This window comes from Calypte anna, chromosome 1, assembly GCF_003957555.1.
Source record: "Calypte anna isolate BGI_N300 chromosome 1, bCalAnn1_v1.p, whole genome shotgun sequence".
Taxonomy (NCBI): Eukaryota; Metazoa; Chordata; class Aves; order Apodiformes; family Trochilidae; genus Calypte; species Calypte anna.
Window position 1 is genome coordinate 90,252,039 of NC_044244.1, and position 23,545 is coordinate 90,275,583.

General features: G+C 38.6%; 1 protein-coding gene across 1 annotated transcript in view; it reads left to right on the plus strand.

The window, feature by feature from the left end:
• The window catches only part of FGD6 (FYVE, RhoGEF and PH domain containing 6), a 75,398-nt gene that overhangs the window by 38,436 nt on the left and 13,417 nt on the right, over positions 1-23,545 (plus strand). Inside the window, exons 6-14 of the mRNA XM_030445327.1 lie at positions 3,376-3,527; positions 4,372-4,528; positions 5,778-5,865; positions 11,467-11,517; positions 14,780-14,838; positions 14,968-15,039; positions 15,543-15,611; positions 17,275-17,358; positions 18,508-18,587. Coding sequence (XP_030301187.1) covers positions 3,376-3,527; positions 4,372-4,528; positions 5,778-5,865; positions 11,467-11,517; positions 14,780-14,838; positions 14,968-15,039; positions 15,543-15,611; positions 17,275-17,358; positions 18,508-18,587 — 812 coding nt within the window. The remainder of the gene's footprint in view (positions 1-3,375; positions 3,528-4,371; positions 4,529-5,777; positions 5,866-11,466; positions 11,518-14,779; positions 14,839-14,967; positions 15,040-15,542; positions 15,612-17,274; positions 17,359-18,507; positions 18,588-23,545) is intronic.

Consider the following 23,545-nt stretch of genomic DNA (forward strand, 5'->3'; position numbering starts at 1 on the left):
TGCCTAAGCAATAAAAACTGGTGTCAGAAGATTATTATTGGCCCTAAATATAATGTAAAAAAATGAACTGTAAGCCAGCACTTGAGAAAGTGTACAACAGCCCCCCCCCTTTCTGGAAGGAAAAATCATCTTAGTAAGAAGCTGGGATGGTTTGGTATAAGTAACATGTTTTACATTGTGCAGCGTAAACAACTTTTGTCTACAATTGCAAATGATGCTTTCCACTGAAATAAGCACATTAATTCCAAAGCATGGCAAGCTGTTTTTTCAGTATTTTTATGAGTAAGATTGTAATATTTGAAAGGCTTTGAAATGTTTAAATTATATATATAAATATTATATAACACACTGTATATTATATATATATCACATATTATATAATATATAAAATTATATTACAATTTTTAAATATTTAAATTATAAATTTCTATCCTTAAAATTTGCTGTATTGGGTTGTTACATAGCTTCAAACAGAAATTTCTAGGACAGCTCAGGTGACCGTCTGTGACCAGACTGATGAAAGGAGTGTTATATAGCACTCTATGCTAAACATGTTTGTAATATGAATCACTTCTTATACATATCAAACCAATATATATATTATTTTCAAGAACAGTTCTGTTTGCATTTAGCAGTGAATGGATTTAGTTTTGGAAGGTATTAGATTCTGATGCATTAAATTACTAGTACTCCAAGTTCTCATTTCTAAGTCTAAAAAAGTTTTCTTGTCTAAAAAAGCTGTCCTTGTCTGAACACCTTCCACTCTTTGGTGTGAAATTTCAGGGTTCACTTTTTAAATTAATATGTTTTACCTTTGGTAACTAAAACAGACTTACTCTGTTTTGTCCTTCTGGATAAAAAATTACTTTCTCAGAAGGCTGGTCCCCTCAAGTGTAAACACTGTTAATTCTAACCTTGTTATATTTGTTTGACTTTTCCTACCCCCATTCCTCAGGCATGTGCTCCCTGCCTTCAACCCTTCAGTTTATCTCAAGATGAACTTGGCATGACAGTTACTTCACACCCACTGCCAGGTTAAAAATAAATCTAAATATGATTACGGTGACAAATACATTGTACTGTTTCTGTGGTGAAGAGTTGATAATTCAGAGGGGAAAAAAAAAGTGTTGAAGTCCAGCTCTTTTGTTGTTTAGCATGCTGGTTTGTATCATATGCAAGCTTTGCTTTATCTTTCTTCCCTGTGTTTCCTCTCTACAGGGCTTTCTCGGTTTACTCATTTGTAGAGGGGGAAAAGGGGTGATAAAATGAAGTTTTGGTTGGCTGTTTTAATGATGGAGACTTTCATGGCATTATCCAAAGCCTGATGAAGCTGACAGACTTTGGATCAAGCCAGCCCAAACCCCAAATCTTCTGTATTTTGAAAACATCCTGCAGACTCTTTGAATGCTATATCTAGAAGTTAAATAAATGCTCTTAACACAAATGACATTCCTGTCTTATCTACTGGTGCTTGAACCTGGCTCCCTGCTCTCTCCTCTTATTGTTTGGTCAGGGAAAAGCCTGGATTGTTGATTACAGAGACAAAACTGCTTTTCTTTATATAGAGCAAGTAGCCTTATAACCTTCAAACTAAATTCTTGTTTCATCCTATAGCAAAGTACATACCATATTTTGTGTGTGCATGGGATTTGAGAGGGGAGAAGAATATTATCATAATATGATGATGCATTTTGCATGAAGCTCTTCAGAATGCCTCAGTTGAGCTTTTGCCATTGTAATTCCATGTATCATTTCAGTGTTAAGCAATGCCCTAGGGTCAGGAAAACCCATAAGATGCAGCTGGTAGTTAACCTATGTGTCACTAGTCTGCACAGAGGATGTAAAACAGAGCATTTCCATATGAATAAAGCCATCTGTTTTTTAACTCCCTTGCATTTAGTTCTCAGCCTCCCCCCATCACAGCCATCTCCCTGTATCTTCTTTCAGTTTCTTGTCATAACTCTGCTCTGTCACAGCCTTGGTGACCCAGAGGGTCACAAAGCAAGAAAGTGTCTGGAGCCCAGGCTGTCCCGAGCTGATGTAATGAGGAGAGAGGGCAGGGGAAAGTTGAGGGTGAAGTTTGAGAATCTAAATAATGCCAGATGCTGGACTGATGAGATAGCAAATAAGATCTGTAGCAGGAGAACCAGGGAGGGTGAAAGAGAGGGCTTAATTATTTATTTATATATTTCTTTATTTTTAATCTGAAGGACCATGCAGATTTTCAAAGGCAGGAGTGAACCCCATGCACATTTAAAATATAACTTATTGTTGTACTTAGGAGCGTGTTTTTTGATCATCTTTTTCAGGCCAGCTTTATAGATTTTGCATGCAGCAGACCACAGGCTCAAAAAGAAATATCACAGATTGTTTTGGGTTTTTTTTCCATTGTTGCCCTATTTCAAGTGAGAGACAGTGATACAGCACACCACCTAATCTCAATTTTCATTTTTGTTAGTTTAGGCAGTTATTTTATAAGTGAAATGCTAAATTGCTAACCTTTTCTGAAAAATGTGTTTGCATGTGAGTGGGGAAAATACCTTTCCTAAGTGATGTGGAGTTTCATAATGGGTAGATTCCTGGCCATACTCAGGATTTTAATTTTGAATACTTTAATAAGTACCAGTAAGCCTCACCTTTGTCCTATTGGGAGCTAGTTACAGTATAAAAATGCTCTAAGAAGATCCTTCAAGAGTTGGTGGTATTTTCCTCCTTTCTGTAAAAGTTTTGAAGGTACCAATGTTGGGTTTGCTCACTATGGACATTTGAAATCTCGTGGTTTCCATGTGTTGTTACAATGTGTTTTAGAATGATGTTAATTTTCCTTCATATAGAAGAGCTGCTATGTATAGTAACTTCTACGTGACACTGTCTTTTACTCTGAGGCATGTCTTCTGAAAGGCCATTTGTAAATGACATACAAAATCAATATGGCTCTAAAATAAGATATGATATTTAAATATTTTAAATATTATATATATATGTATTTAAAATATGGTATTATGATTGTTTTAGCCAGTATAATATTTTTGCTTTTTGACCCAAATCATCGCAAGAAGGTACTCAAAGCTACCAGAGTCTTAGCAGATAGAAGGCTACCCTGCAGTTTCCTTCTAGGTAGCACCAGCACATTTCTGAAAGGTGCCTTATAAAAATAAAAGATTGGAGCAAGAAAGTAAAGCTCCAGTGTCAAACCAAAGGGGTTCAGGCCATCCCAGGAGGGGTAAGTTAAAGCTGCAGAGAAACATAACCCAGATGGTACCCCTTTTGCCTTTGGTAAAACCTCTGCAGAGAAAACTCCTTGTCTGTGTTGGTGCTTTGAAGGCTGTTTGCTCATGGGAAGGGGGGGTCTCTGTCCTCTTTGTACTCCGGCAGGATTTCCGGGATGCTGTGGCACATGCCTCTAGGCAGCTTGGAAAGCCAGTGATTGAGGACAGAATCCTGAATCAGATCCTGTACTACCTACCTCAGCTGTACGAACTCAACCGGGACCTCCTGAGGGAACTGGAAGAGCGATTATCTCACTGGTGACTATCAATAAGGGGATGTACCACTCCTTTGATGTTGCTGAAATTTATCTGTGGGGCTTATGTGACTCCATGTGACCACGGTTTGACTCCCTTTTTGTGTTTCACGTCTTCTTAAATGACACAATTTACTTCGGAAGTACAAGAGAGAGTTTTCTGTTTAGATGTACTTTTTGTCATTTAGATGTATCCAAAGAGGTCCAGAGGGCATGTCAGTACAATTTTTAGTGATCATGCTCGTTTATATAAAATTTCATTTTTAGTTAAAAGTTTTGGTCTCTGTATGGGCATGGTTCCATTAGAGGGTAGATGTAGATGACTTATGGGAAAGGTGGCTGTCCTGAAGACCAGCTTGTGTTTTAAAGTTAGTTGAGATCTACTAACCAGACACAATGCTGATTGAGAACCACACTCCCGTTGAAGTCCATTCTCAGTTATGCTGGTGGGTGGATTTAAACAAGCTCTACAAAGCCTACTGACAAAGGCACTAAAACAGATAAAGACTCTGATCTAGTACTTGCCATTAAGGGATGGAGACTGCATCCTGAAGTGCTTGAATATCTGTCTCCTCGGCAATCTGACTGGTACTGAAGTCTTCAAATGGTTCAAGACCATTTTAAAAACAGGCTATGTATTAAGTGGTTGTCATCTAACACCAAACTGGTGTGCCTGGTAAGCTTTGTCAGAGTAGATGCTGAGGTCGATGCCTGTTTGCTGAGTTGTAAGCTTTTTGGTCAGAATATAAAGTAGCATGTCTTGCTGTGAAGAAGATTGATGTTTTGCTGTAGGGTTAAGATGTACACTCTCTTTAGCTCTTTCTGATTGCTCTGTTTTTTGTTTCTAGGCTTGAACATCAAAGAATTGCAGATATATTTGTTAAAAAGGGTCCCTACTTAAAGATGTATTCAACTTACATCAAAGAATTTGATAAAAATGTTGCACTATTGGATGAACAGTGTAAGAAGAACACAGGTTTTGCTTCAGTAGTCAAAGACTTCGAGGTACTGTTGTCTTTTGAAAGAAATGTCCTACTTTGTGGCTTTTTGGCAGTTGTCATCCTCCATAAGGCTTTAGAGACTATCTACCAATTTGTTTGAGTTTGTGGGTATTTTTGCTGCAGTCTGGGCTTGCGACTTTATATGGTGGAAATTAAAAGAAATGAAGATTTTGTGACATAATTTGTGACTTTGGCTACCACTGTGAGATGTGATAAAGGGACCTTGATTTTCAGAAAATGTAGCACTTGATACAAATTATATCAAAGACACATTAAAATCACTAGGGGTGTGTGTGTGGGTTTGTTTTTGGTTTGTTTTTTTTTAATTCTGTCTCCTGATTGTACAGTTCACCCACTAACTGTCCTATTTTATTTGGGTTGATTTCTCTACCACATCATAGAATAATAGCTTACTCATGGGAATGGTGTTTCATTTCAGTTGGAAATGTGAAAAAGTGAATTTTCTCATCTACATATGCCTAGAAGCTTCAAACCCAGAACATTCAGCACTTGGCTGATACGCCTAAAAGCATTGCCAGTTTTTTACATAACTCCCTTGAAATAAGTCAAAGAAGAGGTGCAAGCTCCTTAAGCACATGATCCACACAAACTGTGAATTTGCCTCCTATTACAGGGGCTATCCCTTGGGTAATCCCTGACTATTTGCTTAGGACTGGTTAGGTAGGCAAAGGATGGGCTTCAGCTAGAGTTATCTGAGACAGGAAAGAGATGACTTTTTAAGGGCTCATGTTTCTGTTGCACTTTATTTTGAATGCAAACTCAAGCTAATTAACATTTTTGAAGCACAGATCTTTTAATTCTGCATTGTCTTCAGAGGTGTGGGTTAATTAAAACTTCTGCAGTGGGCACTGCTATCTCTCTGCCTTTCTGCCTAATGGGCATGGACAGCAGTGATGAAAGAGCACATGTCCCTTGCCACTGGTGTTTCCTTTATTTCTGGGAAGCTTCACCTCTCATCCTCATAAGCAAAAGCACCTCTTTTGAATCCACGGAGAGTATGAGTGCTTACCAATGTCTTTGAACTCATGATTAATTTTGCATGCAGTCTTCCATGGAGGGAACTGCTGCTTTTGTGGTGGACTCTAACACTCCAGTAGTCTTACCTGTTTTAAGACCAAACTTATCCACTGTGATCATCAGTTGTTTTTAGGCTTTCTTTGTTTTCTTTGTTTTCTTTGGCTGGAATCTTTGGCTACTGCAGAATTGTTACTTATTTTGGGTGTTTCTTTCAGATGAGCCCCCGCTGTGCAAGTCTGGCCCTCAAACACTATCTACTCAAGCCAGTTCAGAGGATTCCCCAGTACAGGCTTCTGTTGACAGGTACAGTCAAACTTTTTTCCAGGCTTAAGAAGCCTGTCTTCACACGTCCCAGGAAACGTGTTTTTAGGCACTGATGTCTGTCTGTAAAGTGCATTAATCTCATTCCAGTTCTGTGAGGCTTTTTTAAAAACATGGGATGAGTTTAGAGGCTTTCATTGTTAATACTGATTGCAGTAAGATACACAAGCAAGAGGCTACTATTTCCAACGCTGTCATGAGTTCTCTGACAGTATATTCAGCAGTAGTTGGAAAACATGAAACCTGTGGTGGGTTTTGTTTGTTCCTGTGGTTATAGAAGCCCATAATTTCCTTAAAGGATTGGAATGCTCCTTTGGGTTTTATGGGGGTTTTTTGTGCTTTTTTATTTTTGTCAGGTGGTTTTGTTGTGGTTTTTGTTTTTGCAAAGCAAAAAGGTAGTATGGAAAGCTGAAGCTAGGAGAAGGAAGTAAAAGATGTCTCTGCCATTGTGAACTTCTACAAGTAGCTTCCCCATCTCTCCCCCACCCAGGTGTTCTGTCTGTAAAATCCATTCTCTTTTAAAGAAAAACCACATGTTTCTAGTGTGTGTTATCAGTAAGTGCCTAAGAGTTGTTACAGGTGCATTGTAGGCTGATGAGATAACTTGGGACTAGGAAATTGAGGCTCTATACCCTGTTCTGTCACTGGAGCTTTTGGGTGACCTTGAGCAAGTTGTCTCCATGAGGCAGTTCTTGCTCTTTTTTTTTCCCCTCTGTAAAAGGAGAGCAACGATAGAGGCCTCCTTTGTGAAGTATTTTGAGATGTGTTTGTTGTAAGAGGGGGATGGCTTCTGTAGGAGTTTGGAAATACTTAAGGCATTGTTTTTGAAAGCCATTGCTTCTTGATGAGCAATTTAAAAATAGCCTCTGTTTATGTAGTAACTGCAAAATAAAATGCTCTGTGAGTTTGGTTTGGTTTTTTTTTTTTGGCTCTGTAGCAGCTTGTTGGCATTTCCCCAGCAAGTACTTAGACTAGCGATGCTGTTGGAGATACAGAATTAAGTGTTCTACAGCATATACAGTTACTAACTTTGACTGTTTTCATTTTAGTCATCTCATTAAAGTCACAGGTTTTGAAAAAGGGTGAAAAGCCGTTATTAAATGGATTACTTTGTAGGGGAAAATCTTTGTGACTCTTAACTGATCAAACCAAAAAAACGGCCTTTGGGGAGTTGTTTTATTTTAAAAGGATATTGACTCAGGGCATGGTATAGGCTTGTTATGCACTGCAAAATCAGTGGAGCTCTGCATAATTTCAAAGTTTTTAATTTAAAAAGCTCAGCAGCAGATCAGAAGGTAGTAAGTGCCTTTGTCAATATACACAGTAAGTTGAGAGATGTCAGGGGTGAGTGACACTGAAACAAAATTGAGATGCTGAAGGGGAATTCTCTGCCATTGTACCTGGGACAGGCTTTTCTAGTCCTGAAAAAAAAATCATTCTGTGGTGATGAGGGTTGCTGTCATTGTCCCCAGTCTGAAGACCTTACTATGAATGCCCAGGTTTAAATAAACCTTCAAATATGAATGTCATTGGCAGGAATGGGATTGCAGTGCTGGCTGTTCATTTAGAGAAGTGATTTTATTTTGTTCCGTGGGGGAAATAAAAGAGGTCAGACTAAGAATTTAATTATGCTGGGGCTGAGGCATTGCTACTTTGGACCTAAGACCGTGGCTCAGGATGCCCAGGGAAGTTGTGGCTTTCCCCTTCCTGTCTGTGTTTAAGGTCAGATTGGATGGGGTCCAGTGGGAGGTGTCCCTGCCTATGCAGAGGGGGTTGGAACTAGGTGATCTGTAAGGTCCATTCCAGCTCAAACTGTTTTATTTTCAGTTTGTTCAATCAATCATGCATTTCTGTTTTCCTTGAGCTTCTTATTCTTTCCTGTCTCTCTGGGTGACCCTTCTGCTCTATTACCTTCCAGAGGCTTAGTGTAATACTGAGCAATCTCTGTATAAACTTGTGCTGCAAAGCCTTTGGAGGACCCTTTGGATCTCCTGTTGCAGTGGGTGAGAAGCAGGGATGCAGCAGCTACCCTGGATCAATACGGGGGAAATCGCAGGCAAGGGAGGAGGGGGCAGTGGGTGAGAGCAAGGGAACAAAAATAATCCAGGAAAGGAAGCTGCTAGGGCTGAGTCAGCAGGGCTTTCTTCCTATTTAGATGTTCCGTGTCAGTGGGACAGCTTTGTACTGGTAACCTGCTGCTACACAGTCACATCACAAGGTTGTTGCTGGGCTTTGAAGTGGAGTTACTTTTGTGCTAACAAAAGCAGGAGCAGGTGGACTCGTAAATCAGCCAAGGAGAGAGAGAGGCACAGCTCAGCTGTGTTTCTGTTCAATTACACAGCTTCTCCAGACCAGCAAGTGAACTTCCACTTTTCCATATGCTGGCCCCAAGCTCTATGTAGCAAATATTAGTTGGGTTTTGAGGGAGGTTAATTAGAGGCCTCTGATTTCCAACAGAAATAGGAGAGATTATTTTCTCCTCCCATGACTTGAAACTTTACAATATTCATATTGTCCTAGGGTAAGCTTCTCTCCCCTTTTTCTCAACTTAAGGTTTGCAGGGAGAGAGCCTTATATTATCCTTAACTGGGAATGGGAGGCTGAGAGTGATGAAAAATAAGCCTTTGAGCATGCTGCTCCTTTGCACATCGGAAAGAGAGTTGTCAGATGCATCCAATTATGTGTTGGGGAATGATTGCTTTGAGTTCAGCTTCAAAAAAAAATTATACAACCTGAGACAAAAAGTAGTTAATGAAGTAGTGATCATTGCTTCCTGCCAGCAAGAAGGAAGAGAGCATTTCTGGTTGCTGTCAGGTAGAAGCAGGGCGTAAGGAAATTTTGTACATCACAATTAACAGTGTTTGTGTGCTTTTGTGCTGATTTTTTGTCGTATTTTTGGGGTATCCAGCAAAGTAGTGAATTTTAATTTCACAGCCTGCCTTTCTGAAAGTATGCTTCAGGTCTTTGTAGTCAGAACAACTAAATCACATTGCAGAGGGGAAAATTTTTTGGGTAAAGACAGTAGTTACCATTCTACCTTGATGTTTGACTTCTGTATTTATTTTATCTAGGTATATTTTTGCTAACTTTATACTGTAACATTATTCATGACTGTGAAATCCGCTTGTCTGTATAGCTTAAAGCCAGTACCTCCAGAAAGTTGCAAGCACAGAATTTCCAGTGTGTATTCACAGAAGAGACTGGAAATATCTGTTCTGATGCTTCTTTGAAGCAGAGTTTGAGCTATGAACTTTGGTCCCCTTACCAGATAGATACAGAGAGTATAAAGGGGAAAACTGTGTTTTTATCACTTTCAGTTTTTTATTGTTGCAAGTTCTGTTGACTGCTTCAGACATGTAATGCAAAAGCTGCCTTCCTTTCAAAATACAGAATTTTAAATCAAACGCAGTTATGTTAAAATATCTACTTTTCTCTCTTCAGTTCACTGATACTATTTAAAATGCTAGAATATATTAATTCAAAAAATATTTTTGAGTTATGTAAAATATTGATGTTTTGGGGAACATGTCATAAAGCATGAATGTGCCAAGAAACAGTTCCCATGCTGGCTCTCTGGTTCTAAATTTCCAGAGCAATTACTTTGGTTATTAAATTGGATGTATCTGCATACTAGGGACAGTTTTAGAGTGCCAGCAGTACATTTGCAGATAAATGAATTATACCCACTTCCCACCAGAGTCCTTTGTGCTGGCCTGAGGCAGATCAAGTTGCAATTGTAAAGCTTTAATTTGTTTGCTTTATGGTGGAGTCCCAGGAGTGCTGTGCCCGGGCAGGCAGGGCAGGAGGAGACAGGCAACTGGTGTCCCATGTGTGACAGAGGTTCCTTGAGGTTAAACAAAGTTAAAAGCAACTTGAACTCATTCCAGCACCTTTCTAAGTGCTTCCTGCTGATTTTTATTTTCCTCTCACAGCAACTTCTTACTCGTATAACACAAGAGGAAGCAAGATGAACTTTGTTCTCAGTAGAGTTATATGTGTCCACCTAAATATTGCACTGGAGTGTCTGGTAGCTGCTACAGCACAAGATCTTGAGGGATGTGAAGGATGCAGTACTTATAGAGTGTTGCTGGAGAGGTTTTAGTGCTATGTCAGACTTGTCTTAAAAGATCACACATTGACCAGTGTCTGATTATGATCAGACAGATCTTGGAGAAGAGCAGAGAGCTGCGGGTGTTCCCATGGCCCAGCCAGACAGACCTCCCAGGGTTTCTTCCCTGCTTCCCTGCAGGAGACTTCAGCCAGTTCCTTTTTCTTCACCCCAACCTGCTCATCATGCTTCTCTCTTGGATCCTCCCTTAGATCTGTGCCAAAAAAATAAAATTTCAGTGCCAAGTACTGTTCTTCTTCTAGTTCTGTTTTTCTCAAAGCTTTCATTAACTGGGGCAAAATTTCTCATTCTTCATAGTGTTTCTACTACAGAAGCATGTTTCATAATTTCATAATTTTTTTTTTTTTTTTGCATATGGAAAAGATTACAATACACTGAGTGGTCTCTGAGGGGTATGCGTGAAGCAAGACATCTTAGGAAGGCAGCAACAATTGGCTCCTGATCCTTCTTCAGTAAAAGGATTAATTTGGGTAGGGCAAAACTGTGGGAGTTAAACTATTTCACTCCTACAGAAAACTTGTACAATTGTGAAGCTAAAACTGAAAGATTACTAAATCACATGTGATTCGTTTTCAGTAGATCTGGTAAAATCTTGATACCTAATATAGAAGGTAATTATAAATCAATATTTGTTAATATTTCCAATCTATTGTGCATTTCTTTGGAAGTTTCTGGTTTGGTTTCTTTCAGTTTTAGCTAGTTCAGTAGTATAGCCTGCATAGAATAGGTGGTTGACTTTTGGCTGAGGCTATATATTAATCTTTGACAGAATATTGTACTTTTTGGTAAACTGGACACTTGACCAGGGAATAGAAGCTCAAAGGGGAAGTTTTCTCGTATAGTCACACATTTGGACTTAATTTTAGCTAAGTAAAATAGATTTAAAACTACTAAGACTTGAGTGGACTGAGAGTGCCATCTCGTGGTTGAGAAACTGAATTTATAATTGAAAAATAAAAATGCCTGTTTGAATATGGGGGGATAATACTTTCATTATAGAAAAATATTAATCATACCCAGATCTTCTGTAATGAAGTCAGTTTTTTCTTAACTCCTTAATGTAGATAACTGAGGTGCTCATTTAATAGCTACAATCTTAATTTTTTTTTTTTGTACCAGCTTAAAATATATGTGATTGCAAGTATTTACATATTTCTCACTTGCTTCTTTTGTTCTGGATTGATATATACAGCCTATCATTTGTCTTCAGAGTAGGCTACTGATTCAATAACTTTCCTTTCTCTGACCAAAATATCATGATACACTTTCATCGTGGTAACACTAGTTTTCCTTTTGTTACCACTTTGAGAGGTTTCAAAGATTATAGATCTTTGTGGCACAAGTCTTCCTGAAAAGCAAATTTCTGGGAAAAAGGTGGGTTTTACTACTTTCTGGTGCTGTTTATTTCTTAACCAAAGCTCTATATAAGCTCTATTTTTTTTTTCTTTATACAGATTATTTAAAGAATCTTTTAGAAGAATCTGCAGACTATAGGGACACTCAAGGTAAATAAATGTCTCTTTAACCTAAAGATATAACAGCTTAAGTACATATGATAATGTGTCTAAATTTCACATGCATTCAAAATGCTAAGCCAGTAATAGAAATGTTTTCTGTTTAGTTCTGAGCTTCTCAGCAGAGATACTAAAAGACAGCAAATTTGTGTTTCTAAAAAGTTTGGAGCTGCGAGTGGTATTAGCTCACCCTTGAGCTGAAACCAAGAGATAAGAGTGAAGTTCCACAGGCAGCCTAAGCAGGTATTTTGGGCACTGCTATTGAAACAGACAGTCCTTGCATCTATAGACTTTCCATGATAGGCAATCTGGTCTACTCTCTCCCAGTTCTGAGCCTTTCCAGCTTCCTCCTGTCTCTGTGCCAGTGCAAGTGTTCATGTGGCACGACAAATCCTTGATTTTGAACAAAATCAAGGAGCTGTTCTGGGTTATATTTAACCTCAACAGTTCTCCAGTTTGACTTGTCATACATTGCACAAAAACAAGTGACTTGTACAAGTTTGCCCATATGTAGGGGAAGGGGAAAGAAAGGAGGATGAAACAAGGAATAGTTGGTGATGGAAGAGGACAGGACAACATTTTTCATGGCAGTTTTGGGGATTAAGCTGGTTTAACTTGAGTGTAGCATTGCAATGCACATTCAGATTGCTTCCTTCTGTGTGTGCCTCAGCAGTACAAAAAATGTTGCCAGTCAGTATTTCCATTTCATTTGCATGAGCCTCTGCCACTTATTTCAGTATCTTTAGTGACATTTGTGCAAGCCTGTTAGTTTTAGGAGTGTTGTGCGGTTTTAGCTGATTGGACTGCAATAAACAAATGCCTTTGGTGTGCTGAGCCAAGTTTGCTTTCTTACAGCTTTGTCTGCTGATACAGTACTGTTAAATTTATAAGTAAATATCCTAGGTCATTTATACACATTTGAGTGTATAAAAACATCAGCCAAAATATTTTGAATGATGACTCTTTAAGAGAGAGAAAAGCTTGTCTGGCAGTTCTTATTGCTGTGAACCAACTAATGCTTGCACTGCACAATAAGTGATTGACCACATGAAAAGCAACTTAATATAAATTTTGCTTTATCTGGTGATTTCTGCAGTTCTGTGGTTTTTGTAGCTACACCTTCCACAGTATTTTTCTGTCCCTTCATGCATCAAAGATAAAACAGAAGGTTAAACAATAAGAGTGTTAATTTTATGCATTTGATATTAGTCAACCTTTGAAGCTGGATAAGAAAAGCAAATCTAATCTTTACTCACTAAGCTCTTCTTGTGGTAATTAAGCTTAACTTCATTCTGACTTAGGTTTGGTTATGGTTAATATTCTTGGAAAAAGAATAATATTCTTTGCTCTTCTTATGCTTAGTGATAGGACAAGGGGAAATGGGTACAAACTTGAGCATAGGTGGTTTCTAAAAATATAAGGAAGAATTTTTTCACTGTGACGGTGACAGAGCACTGGCACAGGCTGCCCAGGGAGGCTGTGGAGTCTCCTTCCCTGGAGACATTCAAAGCCCACCTGGACGTGTTCCTGTGTGACCTCCTGTAGGTGACCCTGCTCTGGCAGGGGGGTTGGACTCAATGATCTTTGGAGGTCCCTTCCAACCCCTGGCTTTCTGTGAAAAAGACCCAAAGAATACAATTCTTCCTGATGACCTTCATTTAAATACATTAATCTAGCTGAGTGGTATACCAAGTGGAATGCACTTCCCTGCCAAAACTCACTTTATTTGTGGGCTTTGACCCTATAGATTATTTTATGCCATTGTTTGGATCTGTTTAGTCTTGGCTGAGATCTTGGAACTTTCCTTTCAATAACCAGCAAATTTTCTCTAACATTTTCCAATTTTTCCTGAAGTTGATGGGTAATTTTTTAGTTTTCAATAGATAGAATAGCTGATAGATGAAGGAAAGTATAACAAAAAATTCAGGTACTCATTCCTATGTTAATGAATTTAGTTAAGTTCCCCTTCATTTTCTCTCAAGTGGATGGGAGCTAGGGAGTGCTTTGGCTGGAGCAGCTCTGACATTTGCTAGGGGGAGACCACCAACTATTTTTCAGCAGGCTCAACTACCATAATGACATCTATATTTAAATTTTGATTAAATGCTTTTGATACACGCTCCATCTTTTAACTCTGACTCCTAGGCTTGTGTTGCTTTAGTTCATAAAAATTATGAAGGAAGTTCTCCTTACGCTGACTTAAGAGAAGCTTTTTGATCACACTGTGAGTTTCTTATATGGCTTCACAGCCTTCTGAACCTTTTAGTTCAGAAAGCTGTAGCTTTTAACATACTTTCTTTCTGAATATAAGCTCAACAGTAAGGCTAATATATACATTCTACATTACTATTATGCTAATGATTCTCAGGAAAAAAACTGCAAGGCTTTGATTTTACCTGGTTTGGTAGGCTTCTCTGTAGATTTAGGTACATATAGTTCCTTTATTGGAAGTGTCTGACTATACTTGAGTAACTCATAAGGTGCTAAACGCTTTGGAGACTACATTTTATTAGAGCAGTTGTTCTAGCTTTCAGTTAAATGAGGGGTTCTACTTAAGTAAATTACAGCCTTTTGGATAAAAATCATTGAATGGATTCTGTCTCATATACACTCACTGTTTAGTAATTTATATAATCTATTTATAGAACAGCCTTTTGCCCTTACACCTTAGCATATATTACAGTCATGTTGGCAGTTAGCAAATATCAGTACTTAATGAAATATTTGGTACTTCTTTTGGAGATTTCTGTCTTCCTTCTGATACTAAAAGGTTGAAATTTAGAAATTTCAACTTCATACTTTTGTCTTGAGATGCAGCAAAACTAAAGACAGAGATAGAAACTGCAAAGATTATTTTTATAGGTAGACTTCCATGACTGGCACTGGAGGAAGTTGTGTAATATGAAAAAAATTTAACCTCTGTGTTGTCTTAGTTAAAACATTGCTACCTTTTTTTCCCTAGGCATAGACAATGAAATTAGTCTGTTTTAGACATTTAATTTTGTATGTGGACTGTTTTGGTTAGCTGTAAGAAATGGTTGACAATATTTGTTAAAGCAGTGACTTGCTAATCCACACTTATTAATGATCCAAAGACTCTGAGTTGTATGGGAAGTGCTTCTGAATGCAGCAACTGTACAATCAGGTCATTGAATCTTGGCATGATGTGGAAGGGCAATATTGTACCTGTGCTTTACATAATACCAATGCTAACTGGTCTGTGTAATAAAAGCATTACTTTTTCATCCTTCAGATGCTCTAGCTGTTGTCATAGAAGTTGCAAACCATGCCAATGACATAATGAAGCAGGGAGTAAGTATTTTGACTTATGAAGCTCATTGATAAAAGTTTGTTGTGTTTTTTTTTTAAAAAAAAAAAGGCAAGAAATATCCAACAAACTATGGATGCAATTACTCACCTTTTCCCTTTTTCTCTCTGTAGGATAACTTTCAGAAACTCATGCAGATTCAGTACAGCTTAAATGGACACCATGAGATCGTACAGCCAGGAAGGGTAAGTTCTCCAGATGGAATTCAGAAAATTTCAGTAAAAGTGAGCACAGATGATATACAAGCAAAATACTAAGTTTGTATATAATGAAGAGAAAAATGGTCCATCATGTAGTTACGCAGTTCTGTTAAATGAATTCTGCCTCTATGTATGTATGGGTTTGATATTTTTTTTAGATGTTTATTTGATGAAAACCTATGATTTTTTAGAATATGATTCCTTGCTAGATCTAACAAGCAGATCTTTTTCCTCCAGCTTAACCTTGTATTTGCCATGGTTTCAAGTGCAGCAAGGAAAACTGTAATGCACCCATTCACACTCACTTGTAGAGGAACCTAAAGATGAGCAGACATGTTCTGAAAGGGAACCTTGAATACCAAAACTTTTGCTGCACTTCTGGTGTTGTCATGATAATAATAATAATAATCATAATGAAAAAGTCAGCTCATTTGTATGACTTGTGCCCTGAAAAGCCAGGTTTGGAATTACTTCTTTTAATTTACTAGGTCTTTCTAAAAGAGGGAACACTTATGAAGCTGTCCCGGAAGGTCATGCAACCACGGATGTTTTTTCTGGTAAGATGCTGTGTGTGTTGCTGTGTGCCTAACACTAGTGTACTCTTAATTGGTTGAAAGATTACACAGCAAACATAAGGAATTAATAACTTCAGGTAGTGGAAAAAAGGATCAGTTGTTGCTGTTCTACTTGTTTGGTTCTAATTTAGAAAGATATCTCTTGCATATGCACTAACCTTAATAAAAAACCATTTCTCACTAAAATATACTGTTTTGATCAATGCTCATTTAAAATTAGGATGCTTTTATGAGAAGATGTTATCTGTGGTAGTACAAAACCTAAAACAGTTACTTCATTCCACTTAGCCATACCAGACCTTAAAACCTTACAACTCTGCTGTTGCACCCTGCCATCCGTCTCTCCTACCCTCCCTCTCTCCCTTCTCCTGCTCTCTCCTTCCCCTGCACAAGCCTCTGCTTGCATCCTCAGCAGGGCACTGGACTGGAAGTGCTGGCTTCTTGTCCTGTCTCTGCAACTGTTCTGTTTTGAAACTTATGTGCATCTCTGAAGTTTCTGTCTCCACTTGTGCCCTTTGTTTATCTCTTTTATCTGACAATAAAGTAACTGTTGGTGTATGCAATGTGTGACATTATTTCTCCTCAGTCCTGGCTGAAGTCTGTCTTGTAGTTAAGTCTTTCCCTAGGCAGTCATGGAGCATGTGTTCCAAGCTTGCAAGTGCCTGTCTTATGCTCTGGGGATGACTTCATAGCTTATAAAGCACAGAGGGAACTGTAAATTATATCATTTTAAATTATGCTCTCAAAAATCTGGTGCTATCTTGAGCTGGCCTTCCCAAATCAGGATACTGCTAGTTTGAATGGCTCTAGCTTGGATTTTCTTGGTTTGGGTTTGGTTGGGGGGTTTTTTGGGTGGTGAGGCACTTTGAGTTTCTTGGTTTGGGTTTGGTTTAGGTTTTTTTTGTAGATATAAAAGGTGCAAGCTAGTGTATTTATGCCTTAGACACTTTAAACTGATTTTTCCATAGACCATACTGTGACGATTTAGTAAGGCTCATGAAACATTTGGTTATTTTGCGAAGAACCTCATAGCTAAAACTTCTGAGACAGTTCTGTTTTCTGATCTGTGTTTTATGTGCTGTAAATTGGTTGGATCCATGTGTTGAAAAATACAGAAAATTAAAAACTCTTAAAAGCTGTTTAGTTAATGCACTGAATAAAGCCAAGTCTGGTAGAACAGGAAGATTTAAACTGGTAAGATTCACATGGTAGATATGGGTAAGTTTGTCCTAATAGTCATAAACTGCTCATCTTTAATTCTGTTATATCTGAGTCTCTGAAATATTTTACTTTGTCTGAATGGTTAATTCTAGCACCCGTTTAAAGTAGTTATACAGTGTAGGTGTGTACAGGAGAAAGGTTTGTCCTTCCTGACAGCCTGTTCTTTAGTATTCATGCACAGTTTACTTGTGCCAAATGTGTATTTTCACAAGGAGTGTCTATAAAAATAGGCATCTATTGTTATCTAAATTCATAGATGAAAATGTTTCTTGGGTTTTAAGTGGAATAATAAGAAGTACAAGATGCCCTTCTGCACAGTTGATCTCAGTGATGTATGTGTTCTGTAGTTCCAGTAAAATACATCTGAAATTATCAGTCTCTAAGCAGCCTTTAGTCATTACAAAGCATTATTTCTGTATTGCAGTTCAATGACGCCCTGTTGTATACTACTCCAGTTCAGTCAGGAATGTATAAACTCAACAACATGCTGTCATTGGCTGGAATGAAGGTGAGTCCTTCGATAAAATGAGTCTTTCTCTCAATCTATTTAAACTGAGGACTTCAAATTTTCAAAATGCCACTATGTTTGCTGTTGGGTAGGGATAGTAAGGACTCTTACAATACAGAGGAATCTTGCAGGCTTAACTTTTCTTGCATGATAGGATATATAGGATTGCTGTTGCAGTTTCCCTAAGAAACTGTTGCCACAGGATCGTCTCACCTGCATTTCATCCCACATTGTCCTAATCTGGAATAGTCTGCCTACTTTTTTATTATTATTATTGTATTTTGTTCAGACTGCCTCCCTTTTTGCCTTGTAACTGCTTTTTATTGCCACATCCAGAGCTGAGGCATCTCTGCCTGATAAGTTTCTGGTGGATCAAATCTCCGTGTTTTGTTAGAGATCAGCTAACTGTGAGGGAAGATATGGCCTTTGTTTCTGTGCCTTTGTGAAAAGTTAATCCCTGAGCCCCTCTGGGTACTGATAAGGGACATGCACACCATGTATTGACATAGTCTGTGACATGACAGTCAGTGGAAACAATAAGCTGTTGCCTCAGGAATCAAGTAACTTGTCTCTGGTCCTGTCAGAGCAAAGCACCAAGTCCAGTTGCAGTGCAGATCTGGTGCCCAGGTCCAAGCTTTCACAGGCAGGGCTGCAAAATCTTTTTGGACATCAGATGTCTCGAGGTAGATCAGAACCTCTCTGGTTTTAAACCTCCTTATGGTTGAAACTTAGTAGTTCAGAAGGATTAGCAGGGTGATTCAGCCCCCAGGCTATGGGGAAAATGCCCACTCTGGGGTACACCAGTGGGACACATCCTCTCCTGCAGCAGAAGCAGTACCTTTTTTTTGCCCAGTTGCAGGAGGTGCTTAGAGGGGAATGGGCCTGGGCATGATGACAGCTCTTGAGCTTCATTTGCCTGTACATTTCCAGCACTGGTATGGGGCCACAGTGAAATAAAATGGTGGGTTGTTTGTAATCTTGGTGTAGCTGAGCCTGCTGGACTGCTTTATGACCTCCTGTGTCTGAGACTTTTGTCTCCAATGTTCCACTACTCAATAAAAATGTAAGAGATTTTCCAGAAAGTAAAACTCAAACAAGTATAAAAGTACAATTTCAGTTTGAATGTAAAGTTTTCTCTCTTACCTGAAGGTTAAAAAGCCAACCCAGGAAGCATATCAGAATGAACTGAACATTGAAAGTGTAGAGAGATCCTTCATTCTTTCAGCAAGGTAAGTCTTACAAAGAATAATGATTTTTTAAACCTTCAAACAGGCCATGTGAACTTTTCCTTTGCATTTACATAAGGAAAAGTTACCCTTGGCTAGAGCGATTACAGAATAGAAATTATGATGAGTGGCTTTCTGGAAATAAGGTAGGCTTTGTTCTGATTTACTGTTGTTCACATTCAAAAAAATGAAGTGTATTTTTAAATGAGGCAGCAGAAAGAAAGCCTGGTCACATGTAGTAAGTTTCACAGGTGCCATATGAATTTGTAGTCTTTAATGCAGTTCACCCTCACTTGTACGGAAGACTGCATGATGGATATGGTAAAACAAAAGCTATGGTAAATGTGGCTGGTATTTGAACAATTTGGATTTTAAGGCTGCAGCTGGTAGGGATTCTGCTGTCCTGAGACAGTTAAATGTTTATCAGAGTGAGCAAAACTCTTGCTTGGTTCCTTCGTTTCATCTTAGTTACACCTTCATAAACTTTAAGTATATTGAAATATTATCCTCTCACAGCTTTTCTCTGAGAAGAACGAGAATTAAAATTGTTTCACTTCAATTAATTTTAGAGATTTGCTTTTCAGTATTTCCTTGTTCTTTAGAAGCTGCTGATAGTGCTCTGTCAATGCATTAACAGGGCAGTATATGAAGCCTGACAATACATTTTGATATTGTTATTGGCAACATTGAAAGAAGTCATCCTGCTCTTCTAGCTAAAATAACAGTGTAAACAAGAACTGGATCTCAATAAACCTGAACTTCTGGAAGTGGCAGGAATTACTGAAATTGTGCTTGTCTTCACCAGAAAACCCAGATTCTCCATGTAGCAGCAAAAGAATACATGGCCATAAAACCAGAGCACCTCTAGTCTGTCTTCATCAAGATGCCTTTGACAAAGACTTGGTGTTGTGGATAGTTTTTACTGTGTTTGAAGTTGGAGTTTTATATGTTGTGACATTTGTGACAGTTCTGATACCAATGAAGACAGACAAGTTTTCTCTTTTGTTTAGCACAGCTGAGAAAGGGCAGGCTGCTGCTTTTTGTGTGACCTTGTAAATACCAACATGAGGATGTCTGCACAAAGACAGCAGTATCTGTAGCTGAGGGGTAGACTGAGTTTAACCTTGTCAAAGTAGCCAAAGGAAGTAACTCAGTTGTCTGAGCAGTAGTTATTTATAACAAAAAACTTGAAAGAAGCCTTTTTTTTCAACAAATTTAAATGTGTCTTATGGTTCTTTCGCACATTGGCAAAAAAAGAGATGTACTTCACAGTTTAAGGTATGATTCTGCTACAGTATAAAATGAGCAGGTCTGAGCTGCTGAAGTGCCTTTGTGACTGGGTGTTGCACAGGTACACAAAGATATTAATAGGTAGTTGGATTTGTCTCTGCTTGACTTGAAACAGCATTTCACTTTTTAATTCAGTCATTTTAAAGAATTGTAAAAAACCCCCACAACGTTAGAACTTGGGAAAAGATTATCATCTTGAAATCCAACCTGCCTACTTTCCACAAAACAGGATAGACTTGTAATTCTGAGGAACTGATTAAACGGTAAATTTAAAAAAAAACGTCGTGACATACATGCCAGTTCATAGGGGAAAACCCCTATATATAATGTTCTTATCAAATTGGGCAGAGCTTGTGATGTGCTTTTTTCCTTGACCTTGAAATGGCTGGAATTATTCTCATGTTATTGACTCAAGTTGCTCTGATTTGCTCTTTCCTTTTTAGTGTTACTGATGTTGTGTCTTTGGAGAGTGTTCATCCCTGTTATTTTTATATTTGCTGGAAGCTATGTGTGTGCAAGAGCCCTAATTTACAGAACAGTGACAAAGAAAGGTTGCATTTGCTTGGGATGGTGTTGGGGCTCCCAGGTGTAAATGATGGTTTTCAGATTGTTATCTGAGAGAGAGGCCTGGGTCTGTTGTGGTGTAGGAGGAAAACAACCAGCAATAAACACTTGTGTATATTTTTTCTCCCAGTTAATTATATTCTTTCTATTGATAAGTGTCCTGGATACAAAGAGAATCAGTATCTTGTCAGTAGAACCTGCATGTTCCTTTTGACAGCACCTCATTGTAACAGTTTCTTGACTCCTGTGAGGTAAAAATCCCAACTGCAAAACTGTTCTAAGTAATATTGTAGAGACTAGAGGCAAATTTTGATTCTGTATTTTTTCAAATAATAAGCTTTATGTGGAGAGTATACCAGAGAAATGATCCTGAAATTAAATTATTCTGAAATGATCCTGAGTGTGGAGATGAAAAGGGGAGTCACTAGCTGGTGAAAAATTGCTAGTAATAAAAATATGAACCGCTTAGTAGTATAGATTAATGCCTAGACAAGAGTGTTTGTCACTTCAGGTTTAATTTTACCCACTGCATTAGTATTCTGCTTTATCTAGTGTGAGTTGAGGTTTAGTTTTCCAGGGGTATTTGTAGGAATGTGTATTGTTTTACAAAGTACAATGCAGTATTGTACTAGAAATCTCTTAATCAGAGAAACAAGTCAGTGTATCTGCACAATACAGCACTGCATAGAAGTAAGGCTTTGGTCCTGTAAACATGAATTGTGCCAGCCTGACATGGTCTGAAGCCAGCTGGCCCTGTCCCCCTCCCTAAGGCTAGCAAAGAGCTACCCCAGGCAGACCTCCTCTTAGGTAAGGGTAGCTTCTGCAAGTCTAGCTCAGCTGGAAGAGGTGCCCTAAGGCTCTGATTCTGGACACAAGACAGGGGGTATGTTTCTGCCAGCCCTCCTGGGACCCCTCTGCCGCTTTCTGCATCGGGCAGTTGTAATTTGTGGTCCTAGTGCACTTTTACCAGTAGTAACAATTGCTGAGGCTCTCTGCAGTCTGGTTAAAGTTTTCTACTGTTTTGCTAAATCTTAAATGTATACATTATTTAATAAAAAAAAAAAATAATTAGAAAACTCTGCAATTCTAATAAACAAAATGACCTTTGGAAGGATGCAACAACTACTGGACCTGCAGCTAGGGCTGTGCAGCTGTGGAGGGCTGGGAGTGACAGCAGAAGAAACACTGCCTGTTTTGCTGCAGAAAACCATTACATCAGTTCACTGAACGATGGCACCGCCTTTGCTGTTAACTTCTGAAGGATTGTAAACAACTCTTAAAGGCCAGCAGCACTAACAAACCTACCAAGTGCAAGTTCTCTTGTGAAATATTAGGGTGTAAACTGTTCTTGCTCACTGTGCAAGCAGCCCCATATGTAGCACTCCCCACATAATCAGGGGATGCATACTCTGCAAAAACTTAGTGAACTTTTAAATCTAATTATTTTAATTAAATAAATTTAATTAAATTTAATTCTTTAATACAGTTTTAGGAGCCTAATTAAACATAACCAGATTTTGGAAAAGCCAAAGAAGTTGATTAGAATTAGGAATGTTATGTAGCTAAGGCAGACCAGTTGCCCTTTCTAGAAAAGGAAGCAAAGGTAAATAAATTGAACAAAATATTCCATTCAGAGTGTGAGATACTGAGACAGACAGAAATACATTTCTTTGCCCTTGCTTGTATCTTATTTCCTCTCCTTTTTTATTGAATTTGTTGCTATGTGCAATAGACCATCTTTTCCCCTTGTGCCTCACTGATTTTTCCTCTGTCTTTACCTTATCAGGTTTGTCCTTTCTGATTCTGTGTGGTACTAAATTTCATCCAGTACAAATCCCTGGCTTGAAGTATTCTCCTTAAACTTCAAAGATTATTAAATCTTCCAAATTCACTGAGAAAAGCACTTAAGCTTTGTTTTCCTCTTCCCTAACTTTCCTTTTTATGTATTCATCATGTTAAACTCCTGGTTTTCAAGAAATTGATTTATTTGGTACTATTTAGGAAGTGGGGAATAAAAAAGAATGTCAGTAGCAGATACTGGTTTACATTTTAGAAGCCCTTTCTAAGCTGGCACCTCTTAAACAAGCAGCCTACGTGTTCCACTGCCACAAAACTGTTCCTTCCTCAGAGCACCCTTCATGGTGCTGGCAGAAGTAGCTGCTCAGCTCTGTGATGACCCCAGTTGGTGAATTGATCCAGAGGATGGGCGAGGCAATGGTTTGCTTTAGTACAGATTTGTTTCCCAGCCCAGCTGATGGCAGAGCCACGTGTGTTCACAAGGATGAATCAAAGACCCAGTGGTTTGAGAGAGAATCTAGTAGGCTGCCCTTTGCAGCTTGGATTTGTATTATATGCAAGTGGTGTTGTGCCCACAGCCAGAGGGAAGTGCTTTTTCATTGTATGTTATCCAGTATAGTTGCAGGCTTCTCCTGTGCTCAGCATTCTTTGTTCTCCCTGCTCCCAGTGCCATTTCACTTCAGCCTAATGCTTTCCTTGCACTTTTTTAGTGATCTACCAGCTGTGGGATGATGCGGTACAGTAAGCTCATCTGTTTATCTCTTTGGGTTATCCAATCTGATGGAAAAATTTTGGGGGAAAACCCCAAATTACTTCAAAGCAGCACAAGCCGGTAGGAGCAAATGGCTGGAGAAGAGAGAAGCTCGGGTTTTCACGAGGTTGGGTGTTAACAAATTGCACTCTGAGAGAGAAGGAGGGGAAGAAAGGCTTGCTGAAATGTCAAGAGTCTCTCTCCAGAGGGACTGAAAGACCCATGCTCTTCTTCTGGGAGTGCTGTTTACACCACTGCTACTCAACCTATTCAAGAGTCCAGGAAGAAAAAATGACCTAGAAGCCTTGAAACAATCACTGAGTGTCTTGGAAGGTAGAAGGGGAGTGAGGGAGTCCACATTCTAACAACAGACAAAGAAATCTTTTTTAGTGCTGGTCAAAACAAGTAACTGACATCATGCAGACAGCTAAAAAATAATGCCAGCTTCAGGAGGAACTGTAGGCAGTCTATAAAAGTGAAATTGCAAGAGAGTTAAGTCAATGTGTAATGAAACTAATGGAATCTTAATTAACACTTGATTCCTAGTTTTACACATTAA